General features: G+C 41.3%; 1 protein-coding gene across 1 annotated transcript in view; it reads right to left on the bottom strand.

Annotated features, from left to right (window-relative positions):
- The window catches only part of MCU (mitochondrial calcium uniporter), a 431816-nt gene that overhangs the window by 343222 nt on the left and 63578 nt on the right, over positions 1-25016 (bottom strand). The window contains exon 2 of the mRNA XM_067135316.2: positions 13204-13333. Coding sequence (XP_066991417.2) covers positions 13204-13333 — 130 coding nt within the window. The remainder of the gene's footprint in view (positions 1-13203; positions 13334-25016) is intronic.

The raw sequence follows: 25016 nt of genomic DNA, 5'->3' as shown, positions 1-25016 counted from the left end.
CAGAGGTGAGTAGCTTAGACGGTTAAAGTGCTGGCCTTTCTTTCTTACTGTCCATGTATGTTGAGTATTGCATATGAAAGCAGGTTTGATTTTCGAAATTATTATTTGCAAACTTTTCAAAAGTTAGCACTTGAGCTATGTGTATATCCAAGTGAGTACCAGGCTCGAAACCCAATTCAGTCGGTGATTTTTTTTATTTTTTACGCTAAAGCCATGTGTTCCAATTACACGCACAAGCTTTTAATGTACAGTCATGCTTGTAAGGTTGGGTGTTTTAAATTTAAATGCACAATTATTTACTTAGCATGATACTCAGCAGTCCAAAGAGCCCTGGGTTCCATTCTCTGTCATGTGTGGACTGCGAATACTTTTTCGGTTCTGAACGCAGAGTTTTTATCTCTAAGTGATGCCAACATTACAGTAGGCAACCGATAGTCTCTATAGTTCAAATCTATAAGCACAAAATGTTAAAATAAAATTCAGTGTTCCAAACACTAAAAACCAATAGCGCGTTACGTACCAGTTGACACGCTAGCGCAGGGCCTCTCAGAGTGCATGCGCTTGGTGCATGCACTGTGCACGGTGCAAAAGACGACTTCCCTTGGTTGACCAGAGTGCAGACCACCCACTCCTCGATTTGGAGCAATATCGCTTACTCTCTCTTTCCTCACGCCTGTCTCGCTCGCTCCCCCTGTCTCCCTCTGCCATACTTGCTCCGTAGCGCTCTAAATCCGAGCTGACTTGAGCAGAGTAGAGCCGAGCTTAGCCGAGTAGCCTAGAGAAGCGTTGGTCCGAGCTGAACCGAGCGGGACCGATGCACAGTGCACGGAACCCTTGCGCCTCGATTTGCACGCGTGAGATTTTGGGCGTTTGAGAGGCCCTGCGCTAGCGTATTGGACTCAGTAGTCACTTAGCTTCGAGCCAAAAAGATGCTTTCCAGTATTACGCCCCTCTATGAATAAAGCATATGTATTAAGCTAACACCAACTCCTTAGCCCCGTGCCACCAGCTTGTTCGAAGTTCAGCTCCAAACCCCTCTGGGTGTCTTTCAACATTACGCCCCCCTATGAATAAAGTACTTGTATTAAGCCTTACACCATCTCCCTAGCCCATGTGTACCCGCCCTCTTGTTTCAAGTTTAGCTTCCACCATTAATAATTATATTAGCTTTACGTCCTACTAAATACGTTTCGGAGTTGCCGAAGTGCCGGAATTCAGTCCCGCAGTAGTTCTTTTTAGTTCAATGTAGTCCCAAACTCGATCTCCGTTTTGGGTCTAAGTCCAAATTCCAGACACTAAAAATATGAATAAAGTTCATGTATTAAGCATTACACAATCTCCCTAGAACTATGCGCAGCCGCCATATTGTTCCTAGTTCAGCTTTGAATCTCGAAAATCACCTTTCGGCAATATGCCCCTATGAATGAAGCGTACGTATTAAGCCTTAGAGGCGCCATCTTGTTCCAAGTCCAGCTCCAAGTCCGGGGAGGTCAGCGAAAAATCAAGCCTCCACTTTTAGCCAGGGTCTAGGGAAGGGCAACAGTTTAGGCCAGTAGTTAGCCCGGGTATCTAACTTGAAGTCTGTTAGGTTAAGCTTCCACTCGTATGCGGTTAGCCCGTGTGTTGAACTTTGAGTCTCTTAAGTTAAAGCTTGTACTCTTAGGCTGCGAACTAGGGTCTGTACGGTTAACGCCCTTAGACATGGAGTCGAACCCAAGATCTGCGAGGTTAAGTCAAGACACGTCATGCCTGTTAGGTTAAGCTTGCAGTTTTTGGCATCGAACTTGGGTCTGTAAGGTTAAGGCCCTTAAGCCGGGTCGAGCCCGAGCTCTGTAAGGTTAAGCCTGGACACGTAGCCAGCGTAAGGTCATGCCAGGTTAAGAGCACGCTCTTAGCCATATAAGGTTAAGCTAGCAGCCCACACCGCGTTGTGGCGTCACTCGACGAGGGGCCAACGAATTTCGGATGCAGCAGAACTCAAAAAAGCTACTTTCACAGCAGCACCTTAGTTCACAAGAATCACCCCGATGTTTATTGTCAGGCCTTGAGACTTGAGACTGGCGCATGCCCACTAGCCATGCTTACCCTCCGCACCCCTTTCCCCGCATACACGTGACTTCTCGACACACGACCATAATAATATATGTCTTAATAATGGAAAATTCAACTAAAGGAAGCATGTAGTTTTGCGTGATTCGATATCGTGATCAAGCCACGGGACTGGAATTCGAACCTCTGGGGCTGAACTACAGCCGCCCTAGTCAGATGTCAGTGATTAAGTCACTAGGATACCATGCCCGCCCAAAACTAAACTACCACTGCATTTGTTTAAGAGTGAATGTGGTCCTTAGTCCTTAGATAACTACGTCACAATAGTAAATGACAACGCTGGAATTTGAATATGAATATGAGATCTCCCGATGGTACTTCTCATTTACGCCGACAGGTAACAAACTATACTGAATATGGCACATTGCCCCATGGCGCAATATCCCCAAAGGGTCATGGCTTACCAAGCAATCGCTGCTCAGCTCGAAGGCCTCAGATTACGAGGGGTCGTGTGGTCGACACGCCGAAACCTCTCGGTCGTCATTCTTGGTTTTCTAGACCGAGGCCGCCATCTCACCGTCACATGACTCTTTAATTACTGCAATCGCGTAGGCTGAGTGGACCTTGAACCGGCCCTCAGATCCAGGTAAAGATTCCTGACCTGGCCGGGAATCGAACCCGGGTCCTCCGGGTGAGATGCAGGCACGCCACCCCTACACCGCGGGGCCGGAGAAAATGACATATAGCAATCACATTTCGGGAAGGTGTGTCTTAAACACGAGCTAAAAATAGCAGCCATCGACACAAATAGTATATAGATGATGATCAAACTCCATGTTAGGCCTATAAGATATTCGCGATTAATGAATCGCGGTAAATTAAACCAGGGTTGATGACGGAGAACGAGTGGTGTCGTTAAATTTATCATACCGATTGAGTCAATACGATCTCCCAAGTAATGGTCTCGTCATGAAGCAAAACTGATGACGTCAGCGGGAATTTGATGAACTTCACATCACTCTCAGCGGAGAACATTCCCTTAATGCAGCAGATCTATCAAGACCCGGCGCTCGGTATCGTTAACAACGGAGCTTCGTCTTCCATCACTTTTCTGTCCATTAGCGAGCTGATGGGAGAGAGCTTTATAGGTCTAAACATATTGTAACAACAATTAAGATAGGATTTTATAAATAACGAATAGTACTTTCAGCTGGTGTATATTTTTCGTGAAGTACAATCTCTATGAATACTTTTTACGTTTCGTCTGAAAGTGATATGTTAGACTAAAACATATTTTTTTAAACTCTCCATGTCATATAAAGACCTTAAAGACCACCAGTACAATTTATGTCAGTCTGTCCGTCTGCGCTACGTTGCTCTAGAATATTCCTGGACTTTCATACTTGTCTCATAAATAGATCATAGTGGGCTTAGGTTAAGTAAAATTTGGCAATGTCACTGCGCTTTAGTACATCTCTTGTTACCGATATGAAGAGTGCCCATCTCTTTTGAAGTTCTTTGCTTTAGTTTTCTTAATCTATTCTAGAAATTACGACATGCACAACTTAAAGCGGCATACCTTTAATTTGTTAATTACACTCACTAATGGTCCTGAGCTAGCCATAAATGGTTAATCACTCGAACTATACAGTCATAATTCGTTCATTACTCGTACTACTGTCCAGGGCTAGCCAACGGTCGGGGTTAGGTCACACCAAGATATCATAATCGTTTGAAGCTAAACAAGAATAACTGGATAAAGATATTCAGACTTCACAGACATTCTTTTTGTATCAGCCCTGGACATGAACAGGTAAGAAAAAACGACACGTTTAAGCGCAGTATACCGTCAATGCATGTGAACGCTGTTTTCACAGGGCCGTAGCGCTGCAATAGCACTTTCTGGGTCAGTGAGAAAGTCAACGGCAAACTCATTCATTCATCATCTTGCTTCATTATAGCGATGCGGTCCGACTTAGGGGTTTCTCCAAAGCCAGATAACCTTCGGTGATATTCTAGGGGAAGCTAACCACCCCGTCGGGGATGACAGCTTTATATGATATTGTTTTTGTAGCATTTTTAACGCGTAACAGAACCGAAACACAAACAACGTGCTACAGACAGTAAAATAAATAAAAATATAGAAAATAACAAGTATTTAGGCCAGTAGTTCTCAAAGTGAGAGACGCACTGCGGGGGAGGAGAGGGGCGGGGTGTAAGAGCTTTATATGGTAATGTACATACTGTATGACATTAAAACTGCGATTCATCCCACTGTGATAATAAAACATACAAAAAGTCTGAAAAGAGCTATTCATATTTATTTAAACGCATTACACTGAAGCTGAATATCAGAACATGTGGTCCTTTACGGTCTCAGTCCATCACAGGGCACTTTCTTTTAGCGTTCGTTTCGGTATACTTCTCCTGTCCAACATGTCTCCTCCGTCTCTCAGTGGCTCGTTCAATCTTAAAAACTGTTGTATGTCCGTCGCTCCCTTCTCGATCCGCCAGCCAGCTACACGCGTGCCAGTGTGTTATTCTTCGAGCCTCGACGCGCAGCCCTCAGTGCGCGTGCCTGGAACGTCGTGTGTGCTATATAAAGGAGCTCCTAGCCTGTCCAGACGCCCACTGACCCCGGTGTCCAGCTCCAGAATACACCCTACGTCGAGCACGGAGGCTACTCCTCTTGAAAATGTGCTTCGGCCAGGTGGACTGAATTTCTGGCAGTAAGAGGTCTCACCTCGGGTCACCGCTCCTCTTGCCTGTTCCGCTGTCCATGTCTAGTCTTACCATTATATGCCACTATCATTCCCTAGCTAATGCAAGCTCCCATTATCAACTTAGTTTCGCTAAGTAGGAACTCTTCAGTCATTGAACTTACGTTAATGAACTCAGACACTTCAACAAGGAAGGATTCTCTGAGATATTTACGTCAGTGCTTCTGATAGTTTTCGACTATCAAGAACTTTTCATGTCACAAGGACTATCTTTCCAAGATAGTAGTGAACGTGAATACTCCAACGTGTATATAGTGTACAAAGACAGACTCTTTCTCCAAATTCATAGTTCATTTTGCTTCGAGATAACTTTCAGTTTTGTTAGTGTAAATATTGTAATTTTACATGTGAAGCAAATAAAGAAGTTGTGTTTTTTGTAAACCCAACCTTGTTTACAACAAAAACAAATTGCTGTTTTTATTTTCAAGTACATTCATGTGAGTGGACCAATGAATATAGTAGTAGGATGTTTATTTAAACTTATCTTCAGGCCAATATTTTGGAATTAGAGCAGCAATTTGATATTGACACATTTTTGACGCATGATTATCACAATTTACATTCTTCTTTCAGCCACATTTCGGGGGCCGTACTTGGCTCAGTGACTGAGTTCTGGCTTCCCACGCGGAAGGCTAAGGTTCGAAACCCGGCCGATCCTAGGACGAGATTTTCATATTGAGAATCATGTGGCGTCAGGAAGAGGGATCCGGTCTTAAAACCCCGGCCAAAAACGAACATCCTGGGTTGCTCCCGAGATCCCATAAATAACTGAGATAAGTGTTTAGTGGGACGTAAAGCAAATAGCATTGTTATGCGATAAGCTGAAGAAAGCTTAGTTTTCAGCCACACTTCCTATTTTGTTTAAATTGATCACTATACTATAATAAATTTTGAAATACTCTCATGTATACATTATTCTCAAATATAAGCGTCTCTGAGAAAAAAATAGAATTGTAATAGTAGTATGGGGAGGGTGGAGGGCGGCATAGAATTAGCAGAGCTTGTAAAGGAGATTTCAGCTGGAAAAGCTTCGGAACCACTGTTACAAGCAAACGGAGTTCAATCTTACATTAGGCCTAGTTTCCACTAAAGCTGATGAACTGTCTACTTGATGGCATACTCTTGCCACATAATTACAGTTATCAAACAGTCCACTCATAAAAATAGCAAACACTGTTACCGGTATATCGATAAATCTGGCAGTTAATAGAGTAGCTTTTTATAACCTCCACGTGTTAAATGAGTGTGTATGTTAATGACGCTGGCCTAGATTACCAGGACAGACATGACACCATCAGTAATTATCTGTTATATGAACATTTGTCAGCACGTAGCTTACATTAACATCGGCATTACATGACATGGGTCATATGTATTTAAACGCTCCATTTACACGCAACAACACTGTAGAAATCAACCCCCTAAGTCCTGTCTGAGGAAATCTATCCTTCATAGGCACTGACTAACTGGTGGTTTACCTCATTCTCGGTTCTGTACTAATTAGAATGATGTCAGTGATTTACTGAAAAAATAATCTTCCAATCCCAAGACGAAAATAGCCGAACGTACTCCTGTCAGAAACCTGAAAGCTCAAATGGAGCCGTAGAAAGAACAAGACTAAAATAATTGTAATCATTGTTAATTACTTAAGACGGGCATCTTAATGGAATTGGAAATCGTTTCAGAAATGCTACACCTTGGTTTAATCGTGTCCAATTCAGATCACTGAGGAACGGATACGGCCAAAAACGTAATGATGAATTAGTCCGATTTGTGGAAGTATCGCTCTATCTCGCCACCACTGAAGAGTATGCAGTCTAGTGTTTACAGTCTACCTCTATGGAGCCGAGACGTGGACGCTTCGTGCTACAGACCTGAAGAAAATTAGTTCCTTAGAAATTCGTTGCGGCAATGTTATGCATACCTTAGACAGCATTTCATTACTTCATTGTTACCAGCCCAACCCTCAATTTATTAATGTACCACCCCAGCATTTTCCAGGTGTGAAAATAGTAAATCATGAAAAACCATCTTCAATGCTGCAGACAGTGGAGCTCGAACCGAGTATCTCCCGAATGCAGCTCACAGCTACGTGACCCAAACGGCTTTGCCAACTCGCTCGGCGATCCCTGTGTAAGGAAGAAGTTTACAATTCTTTGGACAAACTTTGGCAGAGGACAGCAAGAGAGGGGGGAAAGCGGAATAATAGCCTCCTCTGAGATCACGGTCCTTAAAACTGAAGGAAAGATGAGAGGATAATAAATTTAGCAGAAACTGAAGACCACTAGACCAAACTATACACTGAACACAGTCTAATGCAAGCCACCGTTTCAAATTAATTTTTTTAACAAAATGTTCATGTCGATACAGTGTCGTTTTTTTTATCGTTACTCATATTATTACCGAACATGTGGCTGTGCGGTTTGCGTCACGTAGCTATCAGCTTAAATTCGGGAGATAGTGGGTTCGAACCCCACTGTCGACAGCCCTGAAGATGGTTTTCCGTGGTTTCCCATTTTCACACCATAATTAATGCACAGCCCGGCATTTGTCCGGTGTAAAAATGATAAACCATGGGAAACCATTTTTCATGACTTCCCAATGCAAGCTCAGGTTAACCAACTCGCTCGCTCCAAAGAATCTGCTATGTTTTAATTTTATTTAATGAATAACCAACCTTTGCCTTCAAGGAATATTTAAACAATCCCTTATTTTCGCAGCCAGAACACGTCTTTTTTACTTCTTCACTGTTTTCCTACGTAAAAGTATGTTGAAACTTAAAAGGCAATTTAGTGACGCTAGAAAAGTTGATACTGCACAACGTTTTTAATTGAATTCAAATTAATTGTGAAAGTGTACACAAGAACAGGGCCTTTCACTCGCAGTGGGTCGGCCACTCGCTGAGCTTGGGGCCGGGAGAGCGCCCGTATGAATCGCATGTAAATAACAAGCACACATAATAACGCATAATCAGAGTAAAATAATTCTCACCTAGTCACAGAAGATGCTGAAAATGTCCTCCAACTGCATCTACACATTTCTGGCTTCATCTAAGGAAACTTTCATTCATACACATTAGTTTCCATATGGTCTGACCTTTAACTCGCCCCACTTTGAATGAAAGACCCTGTATTACAATGTGTTTTTAGAAAATTAATTAAACACGACAATTAATAAAAACTCCTAACGGAAATATATACATCATACAGCAAATGAAAGGTCATTAACAGTGATGACATTTTATCACACCAAGTTTCACTAGCATAATCCTGTAACACTAAAAAATAGAACGCTCCATATTGTGACTGCGTAAGGGAGACTTACCTGTTACTTATCGCGACCCTCTACCTCGGCTACTCAACGCGTGTTAAGCTCTCTCACACACAATCGACACGCAATGACTATGGCATTCCTACCTCAATGGCTCCAAACCACGGAATTAATGACAAAATCTAACATGAATAGCATTCGTTTAAGAACTTAAATTGCCGGGCTGAGTGGCTCAGACGGTTAAGGCGCTAGCCTTCTAAACCCAACTTGGCAGGTTCGATCCTGGCTCAGTCCGGTGGTATTTGAAGGTGCTCAAATACGACAGCCCCGTGTCGGTAGATTTACTGGCACGTAAAAGAACTCCTGCGGGACTAAATTCCGGCACCTCGGGTCTCCGAAGACCTTAAAAAGTAGTTAGTGGGACGTAAAGCAAATAGCATTATTATTATTATTAAGAACTTAATTGTGTTACGATAACCTTTGCAGTCCACGCGGTTCATCATAGACTTCTTTTTACTAATTGCTTTACGTCGCACCGACACAGATAGGTCTTATGGTGACGATGGGACAGGAAGGGAGTAGGAGTGGGAAGAAAGCGACAGTGGCCTTAATTAACGTACAGCCTGGTGTGAAAATGGGGAGCCATCTTTAGGGGTGCCGACAGTGGGGTTCAAACCCACTATCTCCTGAATACTAGATACTGGCCACACTTAAGCGACTGCAGCTATCGAGCTGGGTCACTATAGACTAACAAATACAGGGTGGTCGGCAACAACGTGAACCAGATATATAAGCGTTAGAGGGTTGGTTATACTGATAAATAATTCGAAAAAATAATTTATCTCGCGCCGTTTACATTTTACCAGCTAATGAACTTCGCGGGTGAATTTAAATGGGCTTTGTGAGGCGGTGTTGCGCGGCTTAATACCGGCTTGAGAGCACCCATCGTCCTGGGAGGGATTTAAAGACGGGACTCGGAGCTGATACGATCCCACCATAGCAAGTACGCTACAGTGACACCGGCTAAAACCCACGGTTTGTTTGTTTGTGTTTGATACTGATTTCTCAGCATGGCTCTCAAGGCGGTCTTAAGTCGCGTGCGGATTTCGAAACACCACCTCACAAAGCCCATTTCAATTCGTCCGTGAAGCGACCTGATCGGCTAAGTTCAGCATAAAACCCAGTGACATGAACCCCATGGCACTACAGCCCTTGAAGGGCCTTGGCCTACCAAGCGACCGCTGCTCAGCCCGAAGGCCTACAGATTACGAGGTATGCTAAGTTCACCAGCTGATAAAATTATAACGGCGAAATATATAGAATTACTTTTTTCGAAATATTTATCAGTATGACCAATCCTTAAACGCTTATATATCCGAGTCACATTGTTTCCGACCACCCTGTATAGAGAAGTACTGCAGTGCGATCAAGGGTAAATGCAGTGGGAAGCAGTTATTGGGGTGCTTAGTGATAGACGATTTCCTACTAACCTGGCGGCCGATGACCTTCGATGTTAGGCCCCTTTAAACAACAAGCATCATCATCATCATCATCATCATCATCATCATCATCATCATCATCAAAATTTATTGAACAGCGAACAGTTCAGTCACCTTGTAACGAGTTGTACTGCACTAACAGCGGGGAGGGCTAAATACAAAATGAAACGCACATGCTGCGCTGGTCATTGGGCTTGACTGTATCAGGCAGAAATGGGCGTTAGATCCATGAAAACCGAGCTCGATAGTTGCAGTCGCTTAAGTGCGGCCAGTATCCAGTATTCGGGAGATAGTAGGTTCGAACCCAATTGTCGGCAGCCCTGAAAATGGTTTTCCGTGGTTTCCCATTTTCGCACCAGGCAAATGCTGGGGCTCTACCTTAATTAAGGCCACGGCCGCTTCCTTCCCACTTCTAGCCCTTTCCTGTCCCATCGTCGCTATAAGACCTATCTGTGTCGGTGCGACGTAAAGCAACTAGCAAAAAAAAAAAAAAAAAAAAAGATCCATGAAAAGCTATAAGAAAGTCGCCTTCGGTGGCGCGCCCACGCAGCACTTACTATCCATCGTTGAACATAACCTGAAATTTGACTGCCATCGGCCAAGGGAAAGACCAAATAAGCGTTGGCAATAAATCGTAACAATAAGCACCGACGTCACGCTAAATCGTGTAAAATTGCGAACTACGACCCAGCGAGCGGACCTTACACCAGCCGAACAAAGCAGGAGCAGTAGCAGCGGTGTCACATGGTGACGTGATTCCAGCAAGCTATAGCAGAAGCGCAAGTGGACTGTATAGCATTTGACAGGGTAGACCATGAGAGATTACCGACGAAAATGAGGGGTATGGGATCAGAAGAAAAACAGTCAGTGGCTACATTAATAGAAAATAGAACTCAGAATTAGAGCACGTAAAGCATTACCTGGTACTTCAATGATTAAAAGGGGGGTTCCAAAAGGCAGTATCATTGGACCTTATTTTATCCTTATCTCTAATTCTAGTTCGTTACTTATATATATTCTGCAGATAATGTTTTATCATATAGAGAAATAAATAAATAAATTAGAGGGTTGTGAGCAACTGAAATGAGACCTCGACGAAGTTGTGAGATGGGTAGCAGACCATGGTATGCTGATAAACGGGACGAAATCAGGTTGCAAGTTTTACCACGAGAAAAAGTTCCATCAGTTCTAATTACTGTGTTGATTCAGCGGGGACTACTGTGAGTACTCCGTTATATGCCTTCTCTAGATCTACGAAACATAAACATAACTGCCTATTCCTCTCGTACCATTGTTCAGTTACCTGGCGTATACTGACAATCTGATCCTGACAGCCCCTCTTGAAACCACACTGGTTTTCATCCAACTTCCTCTCAACCACCGATCACACCCTCCCTTCCAAAATGCCAGTGAACACCTTGCCTGGTTTACTGATCAATAGAATACCTCGATAGTTGTTGTAATCTTTCCTATTCCCCAGCTTATATACACAGGTGCACTTAGTGTTACTCTATGAAGCCATTTCGTCCCTGCCTTCCCACTCTATTCAATCATTTAAAATCTAATTTCATCTATTCGTGCTGCTTTATAATTTCTAACAGTTTACATTTTCCATTTCCTCAAGCACTATTTTTTCACAAAAGAAAAGTGGTGCGAAAATGCTACAACCTTTCTACTGGGAAGACTTGGGAGCGAGGGGACGAGCTGTTCGACTAAGCGGTATGCTCCGAGCTGTCGACGGACAGATAGCGCGTAATGACATCAGTAGACGAATATGCTTGAGTGAAGATTTTAAAAGTGTAGAAAAGAACATAATATGGAGATAAAGTTAGAATTCAAGAGGATATATTGGGGGGAAATTTCGTTTACAGGAAGAGGAATTAGGGACTGGATATTTTCAACTTTTTGAAGTCATTTAAGAAAAGACTAGGTAAACAACTGATAGGAAACCTGCCACCTAGGCGAGAGCCCTAAATGCAGTTGTAAATGAAATGAAATTATACTACATGCACAGTAACGACTGGGAAATACCAATACAGAAATCTGTGTTGGTGAATTTTGTTCAGGCGCATATTCAAAAAAGACTCATAAAATATTTCAGCGCATAATTTTCAACTAACTACAATGGGTCTGTCGTTCATTCATTTCCATGTCTATATCAAATATTATTTTGGCAGTGCGTATCAACAGTTATTGCTTTAATGCCTGCAGTCATAGTCTTCTCCTGTACATGTGTTGGTCATCAAGAAGCAGACCAATAAATGATGTGGCGCCTGTAAATTACCACCATCGAAGAGTTCATCGCTATTGCGTCAGTGTCAAATATTATTAGGTTATAGACACTACTTTAAAAACTTCATTCTTTTACGTTTTAAACAATACTTTTTCTTTACTTTATCCCCTTTGCACTTCACACGATATGCCTGAACGAATTAGCTTCGAGATGGAAATATGCCAGATCGAAAGTAGTAGGGAAATAACTCTCTCTTAGCCGAAGATGATCGGACATATGAAATAATTTGTTAATTTTAAAAAAGGTCATTCCCGCTGTCAGGGTAGCTCAGGGAAAGGCCGACTATTAAATCTATAGATTATCTAGTATGGAGCTGAGTTATTAGATGCAAGCAAAAGACTGGACAGGAGAAAAGATACAAAGAAACAAAGCGAACGAAAATGTTAAACGGTAACAGAAATATTCGAATGACAAATTAAATCATTCGTGTCCGATAGGTACAAAGGGTGTATTTGAGAAATTTTAGAACCTTTCGGGAGGTTAAAAGGGAATTTAAGTAAACAATCGTAGTGAAATGTTTTTTATGATCACTAGAAGCAGCGAAAATCGCCTGCTGCATTGAATTAGTTCTGACAACTCGTTTAATGTACATACATATCGAAGTGTTTTTCCGGTTTATGGTACTGTGGAAATAACATCATGCAGACGGCGGTCTTTAAGAATAGCATAAGATATTGACTTCAAACTTCGCTTCCCACAACCAAGCAAGAGACAGAAGTATAGTTGCTTGCTATCGCACGATAGGAAATAGCAAAACTCTGAGTTGCAACAACGTTAAACCACTAGCTAAAATGGGGAATGTGTGTTTTAATTTCACCGTGTATACAAAGGAAATAACACTGTTATACATTTAACATCCCTTCTGTTTCCTAAAGGGATGTCGGGGTGCAGGAATCTCATCCTGAGAAAGAAATCCCCAAGGTGACAGTAAATCTACTGCCACAGGTCTGTCTTATTTAAATTATCGGATTGTGTCAGTATTCAACCCTGTAACCCAAAGTGAAGAAGACAAACTTCAAATCAGTTATGCTACATGGCCAGTTTGTTGCAGAAACCGTTAAGGCACAGCTGCAGGATTTCAGGTTGCCAGTACTCAAAGTAGTCTGCTAGGTACATACCTTACATGCAAGGGGGGTAAGACACTGAAGTAACGAAGAAAAAAACATGGAGTCAAACTTCGAAGAGAATGGGAAGCTGATTCAATCCAAAATAAGTTGGCTTGTGGTGTGAATAAAACACATCTGTTCTCTTTAAGGTAAAGATAATTAGAGGGATGACATTTGACAGCATCACTCCTAGTTACGAGACTCACCTCCCTTGATGAGCTTGGAAGGCTCCTGTGCACATCCTGCACTACTATGAAGCTCTCCAGTCGAGAACGGTTCGCCGGATCGTCCTGTACAGAATCGGCGGCAGTGGCGCGATCGTCGGGACCAACTGCCCTATAACACAAAGTGCACAGCACATTAATAATAATAATAATAATAATAATAATACAAAACATCAAAAGTACACAAACACACTAGACTAAAGGGTTATAAAGTTATGGCGAGACCAGTTCTCACCCATGGCAGCGACGCTTGGACCATTCGCAAACTGGCTGAACGGTTAGTACAATTAGGATGAAATATGAAATCTGTGAGAAAAACCACACGCTACCATTTATTAGATCACGAAAGGAATGACCAGATAACCAAATAATTAAACATTGCTCCCATACTAGACAACATGAAGCTCTACAGAAAGAAATGATCTAATGGAGAGCTCAGGCATACCAAGGAAGATCTTTCACTCTGTACGCCTGGTTCCTTGGCCGACTGGTCAGCGTCAAGGCGTTCAGTAAAGAGGGTTCCTGGATAAATTCCTGGCCGGGTCGGGGATTTAATGGCGTCTGGTATTTTCTCTACTTTGAATACAGTAAGGTTTCCTGTATACAAAAGTATTTTTATTTAATGTAATTGATATTTTGTTGTAAGAACATTTGGTCATCCTCCATGTACAATTAACATTCACAGCACACCTACAAAAATATGAATTTGTCAGCGCAAAGTACTTAAAAATAAAAACAAAATCGACCACATTCATCAAGTACATAAAACCATACAATCCCTCCTCCAGGATGAGAGGAGAGGGGAAGAATAAACAAAACACTGGGTATAATGCGAGGAGCACAAAGTCAAATTCCTATACCTGCGGTTCTCAAAAACCCCATCACAGCATTGAGAACTGAACTGTTTTCACCTTACAACACCAATGCACCGCTGGTCAGGAACGGCATAAGTAGATAACATAGTTCAGATAGAAAGCAGCTTCGAGAAACATCATAAAGGCCACACTTAAACAAAGTGTGGTTGAGATCTCCATCGTCCGCATATCGACATCGATAGCGCGGTAAATTTAAAACTCCTATGCGATGCAGATGTGAAGGGAATGATCCATGATTTAGCCTCATTCGGATTACCGAAACCATTAGACCTCGTGGCCGATGAAACTTATAATGCCATGGCTTAGGAGGGATGATGGGTTGTACGAGAAGTTGAGATGTTTGCCATTCCGTAGACAACTTGTGACGAATTTATTCTCGAATAGTGGGAATAAAGTCCTATACAAAAGTATAATACGTGTATGTTCCAGCAACAAAAGTGTATTGTAAATAACTATTTAAATACGGTGGCACTATTGTCACTCCCCCTCAGCAGTCAGGCAACATTACATTTCCGAAAGTGATTAGTTTTAGGTGCACTTCTCTCAGGAACAATAGCAACTGAAATAGTCATACTCACTTCACTTCTTTAACTCTGTAACGGCAACATGGCAGACTTTCAAAGAGTATATTTCCCCCTAAATCACAAGTAGTATACCAGTAACAACCTTTTAAGGAAAAGTACTTTCTCTTTCAGAGCACACACACTTCTTGGATATACTCGTCCTTTTGCATGCAACTTATTTGTGTCATTAATTTGTACAAACAGAGTTATGGCAGAAATTCAATTTTTAAATGTGATTTGTTGCTATTTGCATCCTGTTGATGAACTAAGGGAGAAAAATGGTTGATATAATGCATATAGTTTGCTCAATTTGATAGTAAAGTGCAAATAAAGTTTGATAGTCTAAGAACAAATAGTTTCTTAGATATGAACCCACAAAGCAGGTTTTTAAAACATGTAGATTTTACGTCCTGGATCTCCTAATGGCCTTAAAAGAAAAGGGGGAGGAGAGAATATAAATAAATATACAGTCGCTCAAAAAAAGGATGTTACGATGGTTTTGTGTAAGTTCCTTGCAGGCACACTTTTCTCAGAAACAAACCTATAGATATGTTTGTTGTGGTATCCACTTAGTTTCTTTTACATGAAAGGTGAATTATATTTTGATAATAACTAAAATTAAGTCGGATAAAATATTAAATGCGAGGCACATACAATACCATGCACTCAATCTCTGTTTGAGCGACTGTACAAAGAACAAACTGAAAGACCAAACGTCTTAGAATCAACGAAAAACGCATGCAATAAGAACAACGCAGATGTGTTGAGAAGTGAAAATAGTTTTTGGAGAATTTTGTAGATAACACTATTCTTCTGGCAACAAGCTATAACGCGATGAATGTTTTCTCTCATCACACATTCATCTAAAACTCAAATGTTTACATTTAAGAACTATTGACAGAGAACGAACTGAAACACAGTACCATAATATTTACATTCAGTGCTGCAGGCTTAAAATAGGTAAACATAGACGGTCCTAGAGTACAGTCCCGCTTGATATGCATAGACAATTAGAGCTAATGTGCTGTGTATCTTTGAGGCTAATTAGGTCTGCCGTGACTGGCGGTCATAAACCGCGAGTCCTATCAACAGGTAGAGCCTCCGTCACCTTGCGTCGGTCCCACCTCACCTCAAATAACCTTCCTGGCAGTACAAGAACAGGGATACATTAACACATTCAATATGTTCAATAAAGGAATCGAAATATCTTGTTTTTACTACTTCCTTCGTCGGACCTACACTTCCTTTATATGTCTGTCCGCGTTTTTTCTTGGTGGAGTGTATTTTGCTATGATTATTATTATCATCATCAACTGAGTTCACAAATATATGCAGAACTGTATAATCAGAGATCCAATTTCCCGAAATGATACGCTATGATATGCGGTGCCTTTCCACAGATTTCTCCACACATACATCTGATGCAAGGGTGGGTGCCTTAACAACTCGAAATTTTCCGTGATCATACTAGGCCCTACTGTTACTGCTACTACTACAGTAGTTTTAGGTCTCACTAAGCAATTTTACGATTTTCGGAGAGGGCAAAGTGCTAGAATTTTGTCTCGCAAACAGTTCTTTCGCGTGCCGGTAAATCTACGAACTTTTGGCTCAGAATGCAAGTGCTTCTACGGTCTGAATGGGACCTTCTGGTAGACGGGTCACGGATTTTTTTTTTCATACCCACAGTATGTCAAGGTGACCTCTTGAATATGCGTGTTCCTAATCCACTGGGCCAGATATCCAGGTATTTTCGATAAAATCGACTTCAACAAATTCCAAGCGCCTTATATCAGCTAAACGTTAACGAAGTGACAAGCGAGCGTATGGCTCGTCGGGTTCAAGTCCTAATGCACGGATGGTTTTCCTCTTTTTTCCCCCCTCTTATGTTTCATTCTGCATGTATTCTGGTACACAACTTAGGAAAAAGAACATATTTATATTTTTCCATATCAAAGCAAAGATTCATATCGTCAATGTTGTGAGCTGGAAATGTGGAAATACTAATGTAACAACATTGTTTATGAGAGTACTTAAGCATTTAATTTTTTGCTTTAATATGGAGATATACAAAAATGCTTCATTTCCAAACCGATATTTTCATTTTTGTATTCAACGTCTGAATCATTGCAATGAAACATGAGAAGGGGAAAAAATATGTACGCAGCGGGACTTGAACCAGCGATAACTCGATTATTAAATCTGCGCACTACCCACTGAGGCATGTGAGCTTGCCACTTAATTACGGTAACGTTAAGTTTTTATACGGCACATGGAATTTGTCAAAGTCGATTTTATCGAGAATACCTGGTTATCTCACCCAATGCCTTCAGGATGTTCATATTCGTGGAGTCTCCTTCACGTACTGTAAGTATGGAGAAAAATTCGTCACCCGTCTACATGAAGGTCCTCTTGTCAGCCCGGCGAATTATCTTAAAACCATAGTAAGTAATTCCATAAACAATTGTACGTCGAAAGTAATGCAATAATATTTTGATTTCTAATTTACAACTGCTGTTCTGATCTCTAAGTTTCATTCCAGTACCAGTTCAATATTAATTCAAGTCTATTTTAAGATGAATTTTAAAATTAGTAATAATTATAAACATTTAATATAAGTTAACATTTATATTTGTATTATGTCTCATATCAACACCTTTTGAGCCCCAGAGGGCTTGTGTTTATTGATTAATTCAATTCAATCCCACAGTCTTTATTACCGAGTGGTTCAAAAAATTGCGCAGAAACTGAAGTAGCCCATCGAGTGTTCGAAGTACAAGAGGATCATGCAGTTTACGACGGTACTCTGCGTCAGGGCAGGCCTGCAAATGCCAAGAACGGCATAATGGACAAATTATTTTATTCAGCTTTCCAAAATGCTCTGCATTCCTCAACAATACAGAAATGAAACTCAATGAAGTTATAGCAGTGAAGTTGGGCACTGGACAATGAATGTTATTAACAAAAGCAGTACAAACTGTCGCCCAAGACATTCATTGCAGGCATCACATCGACGTACGACTCTATCACTTCACTGGTTGTCAGTTCTGAATTGTCTACGGATCTCGAAGCATTTTGGAAAAATAAGTAAAACGAATTGTCCATTGTGTCGTTTGTAACATCCCCAGGTTTTCTCTGACGAAGGGTTTCGTCCAAGGTGCTATTCGAAAGTTGTACTTTGACCACTTTATGACCTACTTCTGTGCAACCTTTTGAATCATCCTGTATATTGTTAAGGTAGAGACTAAGTTGTGAAGTTATAGCAGTGAAGTTGGGCACTGGTTGGCACTGGTAGTCACGTCAGTTTCAACTCGGAATTACTTGAAATCACATTTGACCCGAGTCAGTAGATGTGTATAGCAGAGGATATACACTTACCGTAAACTTCTTGACACAGTGAGTAAGTTTTGCGGTTCGGGCTGTCCCTTACCTAGACCTGTCTAGCCCACCATGGCCTTAAGAACTGTCGGAGTCCGTGCGACGTAAAACCAATAGAACATAAAATTCTTGACACAAATGCGATCAACTAGAATGTGGAAGTTCGCGACTACAACCGAGACTGGAAGGAAGTCTGAGCACATTACCATAGATTATTATGGCTAATTTACATTTCGCCAATAAAGGGGTTTGAATGATGACATTCGCAACAAATTAATCCTAAACGCCGTTTGCCACTTTCCTACACAAATAAAATCATAGTAAGTAATTCCATAATTCCCTGAAGCGTATCACCCAGATCATCCAAGACATATGGAGAACAGAGGTCTTGCCAGAGGGATGGACCTCAGCCGTGATTCATCCACTACACAAGAAGGGAAGTAAGACCGACCTAAAGAAGTACATAGGCATCTCGCTGTTGCTTGTAAACTACAAGATCCATGCTAACTAGAGTCAGCGAACAGCTGGACTCCCCAACTAGGTGAATGCCCAGCTGGTTTCCGCGACAGTAGGTCCTGCACAGAGAAGATAAAAAACCTCAAGACCATCCTCACATATAGGAGCCAAGGGGGACACCCCTGGGTATCCATTATGGTGGATTCCCAAAAGGCATACGATTCAGTAAATAGACAGGCCCTCTTCTCTACCCTGTGGAACTAGGCCTAGATGAGGAGACCACCAGACTGGTCCAAGCAACCTTGACGAAGACCACCTCCAAAATTAAATTCAGGGTGAGCTCTCCGAGAGCTTTCTCATCCAGACAGGAGTCAGACAGGGAGATGTCTCTCTTACATCCTCTTCAACTGTGTACTAGAGAAGATCATCAGAGAATGGACTGCCACATTGCCATCAGAAGCAGGACTGAAGCTTGGGTACAAGAAAGACAACCTCGTGTACCCTGTCTAGCCTTTGCTGATGATCTCACCCTACTGGCCAACAGCACAGAAGAGGCTACTCACCAACTACGGAGCCCCTACAGTATTGCAGCAAAATACGGCTTGAAGGTCAACCTACAGAAGACGGAGTTATTACTAATATAAAGCAGGCTCCTTCTACAATTCCACTAAGAATAAACACCGTAAGTAAAGTTCCTGCAGTCAAGTACTTAGGAGAATGGATCTCAGCAACAAGCGAGAGCGAAACTTTGGCCATAGATACCAGGTGCACCAAGTTACAGAGGACCTATCATTCCTGTAAAAGAATCTACACCTCCAAGAACCTAAAGCTGAAGCATTACAACTCAGTAGTAAGACCGTCTGTACTCTACTCCTCTGAGTGCCTGTTGATGAATCGAAAGGGCCCGCTCACGAAACTAGAACTTGAAGAGAGGAAGATCTTGAGGAGGATACTAGGACCCATAGGAGAGGAGGATGGCACCTACAGCATCAGGCATAACAACGAGCTCTAAGAACATCAGAAACACATAGTCAAATGTATGAGGAAAAGCGACTGACCTTCTACGGACACACGAGCCGCCTGAAACCCTGCAGGCTCACCAACAGAATCCTCACAGTGACAAGTAGTAAAATCAGACCTAGAGGAACTACAGATTCCATTAGAGATCATAGAGAACCGATCTCAGTACAGACAGACCATCCTACAGGGAGCCTTCCCACCTTTCCTCACAAGCAAAAAGAGTACAGGGACCACCAGACCTAAGTAGACAGATTGAAGGAAGCAGGAACACAGCCAGAAAATGAAAGTATACTGGGCCAAGAAAAAACAGAAGACCTTAGCTAAGAGTTAAGACAAGTCCCGTGGTCCCTAGTAGGCCAAAACGAACCAAATAATAATAATAATAATTCCGTGAGAATTTATCTAGTTATCAACCGCCATCTTTATGTTTCCGTCGAGCAAATGGAACATTAGAAACGAACACCAAAGAGAACTGCACCATTCTAGCTGACTACTTCCGAGACCTCCTCAATTGAGATCCTCCAAAGGAAAGACTGAACTTTGAAAAGCCCATGCCCAACCCCGATTCACAGCCACCGACAATACAGCAAACAGCAGAGATCATACGATCGCTTAAAAATAATAAAGCTCCTGGAGAGGACGGCATCACTGCGGAGATGTGTAAACTTGGAGACGATCTTGTAAGCAAAATTCATGCAATCCTAGTAGAAATATGGGAAACGGAAATGATTCCACAGGATTGGAAGTGTGCATTAATACACCCATTGCACAAGAAAGGTGACAAGGCAGATCCAAACAACTAGAGAGGCATATCTCTACTGCCAATCGCATACAAAATTCTTTCCAAAGCTCTCTTGAACCGGTTAGAAAAACAGACAGATCACCTGATTGGCGAGTACCAAGCGGGTTTCAGGAAAGGTCGATCATGTGCAGAACAAATATGGAACTTGAAGACCATATTAAGGATTCGCCGAAGTGCCAGCACGATCGTCACCTTTGTGGATTTTAAGAAGGCGTATGACTCTGTGGACAGACAGACAGACAGACAGACAGACAGACAGACAGACAGACAGACAGACAGACAGACAGTATTTGATACTCTAAAAGAACTCAGAGTGAACAAGAAGACCAGAGCACTTATCCAGCAGACCCTCACAAATACGACCTCTAAAGTGAAATTCCTTGAAGAAATCTCTGAGCTTTTTGAAATATGTACGGGCGTTCGTCAAGGTGACAGCATCTCCCCTATTCTGTTTAACTTAGTTCTAGACAAAGTTATTAGAGAGTGGGAGAAGGATATCAAGGGTGTGAACATCGGAAATTTGGGAAGCAAGGTCAATGTGAAATGTTTAGCATTTGCTGATGATCTCGCAATCATTACTAAGACCAAGGATGAAACAAGGTATGCCATACAGAGACTACACAATATAGCATCAAAGGCAGGCCTCCAGATATCCTACGAGAAAACCAAGTACATGGAAAATCTACATCAAAATAGCAAAAGAACTCCGCTAGAGATGGAAAACGGCACAATTTCACAGGTGCCCTCCTTCAAATACCTTGGAGAAATTATACTACCATCAGGATTAGACAGTAGTGCCAATGTAGAAAGAAACACCAAACTACATAAGGCATACAGACTGATGTGGAATTACTACAACAAAAGAGTCATCGCGTAATGCAAAATTACGACACTACAAGACAGTTGTATTGCCCGAAGCTTTATATGCCTCAGAAACCATATGCTTAGGTGGTCACTCTAAAATTACAGAAATTGAAAAGCAAAAGCAGGAGCGGAAAATTATCAGGAAAATTTATGGTCCTACGAGTGAAAATGGAATGTGGATTAAGAGGGGAACAGCGGACCTATACTCCTTCACCGAGAGGTTTACTGATGCCGTACGGAAAAGGCGCCTTATTTTCTATGGCCATATCTACAGAATGAACAGCAACAGACTAACTAAAATATTATTCAAAGTAATCAACTCAAAGAAAGTCAAAATAAAATGGCTAGAAGAAACTAAGGCGGACCTCCAAGAAATAAATATTACAGACGACATCATGGAAAATCGTGGAGCTTTTAGAATAAAAGTAGCCAATCATAAATTTAGGGAGAAACCAAAAAAGACAACTGGTAGGAAGTGGTCGACAGAACGCAAGATGCAACACAGTGCATTCATGAAGAGATTTTGGGAGGATAAGAAGGCACAAACCATCAAACCAACTAACAAGTTCAAACGCGCTCTATGAATGGGCATAACGAAGAAAGAAATAATAATAATAATAATAATAATAATAATAATAATAATAATAATAATAATAATTGTGCCATCAGTTAGACCTCTCTCTAAGTTTGAACTACTGCCGTATCACCGACTGTGATGCTATCCGCTAAGAACTTGTTAAACGATATCATACCCAAGAACTTCTACATAAATTGAATAAATGTCTCTAGTGCTGACTTTCTACTGCTACCTCGTGTTATGTACCGTAACTAACTTATTGATAATATTTATATTTGGAGGTTTGGCTACGGGTTTACTCTTCGATTGTTTGGTATTTTGGGGTTGTCACCACTGTTCTAAGGTTTATTAACCAATTAGAATCTGCCTTATGATATTCCTCCAATAGGAAAACACATTACATCATTGTTCCAGAACCGTCACACAGCCTCACTATAAATACTGTGAATTTAGGACCTATGTTGTCAATCTTCACCGCGACCGTAAAGATATGGCATAAGATAAAGGCAGAAACATTTATCTAACCAAGTGAAGATGTTCTGCGTTTAGCGTTACCCCTTAGCATGTTACATGTCGGTCTGCGTTTACTTGGGTTTTGATTTAATGTAGGGTTGCCTTTAACTTAAATATAATATGTTGGTTCTCTTGTCAGTCTTCTGACATCAAGTAATCACCCCTAATGAGGACCTTGTAAAATGTAAGGACGCACGAGTGTGTACCCTCGTTTCCTCTGCTTCTTCTTGTTGGTTGGTGGCTAAGTTTTAATATTCCAAATTCTCCTACTTACCCCTTTTGGGCCTCATTTTTTACTTAGACACAAGTAGTACGGCTTATCCACTGTGTCTTTGGACCTTGTGACCTATTAGGTGTTATTTTTGGTCTTGTAATCTGAGTGCTTGAGTGTTTCAAGCCTCCAGTGTTCATATTTTGTTCTCGGCATTTCTTGTTAACCTTTGTCTTGTATTCCCTGTTTATGGCCGTGTAGTATGTGGTTCGGCCCCTACAGAACTCTCTGGATCTTCCGATTCATCCTCTGAAAGTGGCTGCCCTATCTGATAAGGGGGGTAGCAATAGTATCAGCTGCTTAAGCTTAAAAACAAAACAGAATGCATTTGCTGCTTCAAGTGTTAGAGATGTTTGACTAGAAATGTTAACGTAATCTCCTGGCCCCATAAAGGGCATTTGTAAGGTATAAATCGTAAATTATACTTCAGGGCTCGAGACCCGTGCCATGATATTTTGTTCTAGAAGATACGGCTTCTTCATCTGAACTGGATTGGCTTTCTCTCTCTCTGCTATTGTAAATCGTAATTTTTTAAGACCTATTGGTCTGATATGAAATAGGAGTCCGTTCTACTATTATTATAAATGTTCTGAGCTTATAAGCCCCCCTGTATTTATTGTCAAGATTTACCTCTCGACTATTCTTTGTTGTTCTTGCTTGAAAAGATAAGAAAAGAAAGAAATTACATTTTTCAGTAGGTCTTGTTATCAGAACTTAAACTTTGTCTCATGCTTTGTCCAGCCATTCACCTTCCTCTCTGCTCCACGTAAATCACAATAATAATAATAATAATAATAATAATAATAATAATAATAATAATAATAATAATAATAATATCTGCAGAAACATTGGGTCTTAAAGCTTCATATGAAAAGACAAAATACATCGAGTAGAGGCCCCAGGGAAAGACACAGACCAAATGGAGTCCACAATGAACGAGTAAGAAACCGAACTGCCTTACAGGCTATAACATACTGGTAAAAGGTAAAACCATACGGACTGTAAGGCTCGGAGAGTCTCATACTGAATAATAAAATACAGCAACAAGAACTCGGTGAAAAAAAGAAAAGAATAGGACCAAAGAAATCTACAGAGGGGCCATGTTAACAAAAAAGAAAGAAAGAAACACGAGGACCTCTAGAAGTACACCGAAAAATCGCGATTGCAGCGCGGAAACGAAGGCTGAAAGTCTGGACATCTAGTGACAGTAGACAAAAGGCGATTGATCAAATCATCTGATTGTATCGTTGGTTTGAAAACATCCACGATGTTGGTGGAGGTCAAGAAGGATGCAGAAGAAATTGTAATCATAACAGAGTTGAATCACAAAAGAAAAGAGTTCCGGAATTGAATCGACAGCATAAAAAATTCCAGGAAAAGCAGCTGAAGATTAGGCCCAAACTGACATCCGCGGAGCAGAAAAAAATAGAAGTGAAGCAATTTAGAGGTTCTGGGAAGATAAGAAACGACTGGCCAGAAGAACCTAAGTTTTACATGGTTCTCAGCTGGCTAATATCAGAATAATAATAATAATAATAATAATAATAATAATAATAATCTCCACAACCAAGTACTTTATCCACATCCGGGTTTTGTGACCTAGTCATTGCCCACAGCTAAGTTAGAAGTCACCCATCAGGTATTCTGAGCGGCTGCAAATTCTTTAGCCAACAGCGACTCTACGTCCTATGTTGCTCAACTTCGGAGACCTCACAGGATTCGATATTTCAAAATGATTACGACGCTGACCGTAACAGAACTATACGAGTTTATCGGTAAAGTTCTCGACAAACGTATATTAAAAAGTAATATATAAATATCTTATTACTAAAGACCATAGCACGGGACGAGGTGTGCAAATTTTGAATCAAGAGTCCTCTCTGTTTAAGTGCCCAGAACTTGTATTCCCAGTTAATTACGATACATAACGCTGAACTGATTAAAACGGATGCGCGACCAATCATTGTTCACGTTTACATTTTTATTGTATTATTTATTTGTTTGATTTAATTGTTTCTTGTGGCCGCCGGAGAGGCCTGGTGCAGGTCTTTCATGTTGACACCGTATGGGCGACCTGCGCGTCTGAGAGGATGGGACCCTACCTGAAATGAATTCTAATGTTGAAGAGGCACAAACACTTAGCCCCCGAGTCAGAGGAAGTAACCAATGAAAGTTAAAATCCCCGACTCGGTCGGGGATCGAACCCGACACCCTTTGAACCAAAGGCGAGCATACTAACCATTTAGCTACGGAGCCAGACAAAGTTTACACTTACATAAATTTAGCAGAAGTTCTTACATATTCCCGCGAATGTTACTATAAACAAAATTAATCCATAATTAAAAATGACTTAACCCTCTTCTTCGAATGTGTCCAAACTTGAATATGTCAACTTGACTGAATGGCTTTTAGAGTTGTACCGTATTTGTGGACATTATATCTCAATATAATTTCAGTGATGTTTTTATTATTCTGTCTG

Source organism: Anabrus simplex, chromosome 1, assembly GCF_040414725.1.
Source record: "Anabrus simplex isolate iqAnaSimp1 chromosome 1, ASM4041472v1, whole genome shotgun sequence".
Lineage (NCBI taxonomy): Eukaryota > Metazoa > Arthropoda > Insecta > Orthoptera > Tettigoniidae > Anabrus > Anabrus simplex.
This window is presented reverse-complemented; position numbering and strand designations above follow the sequence as displayed.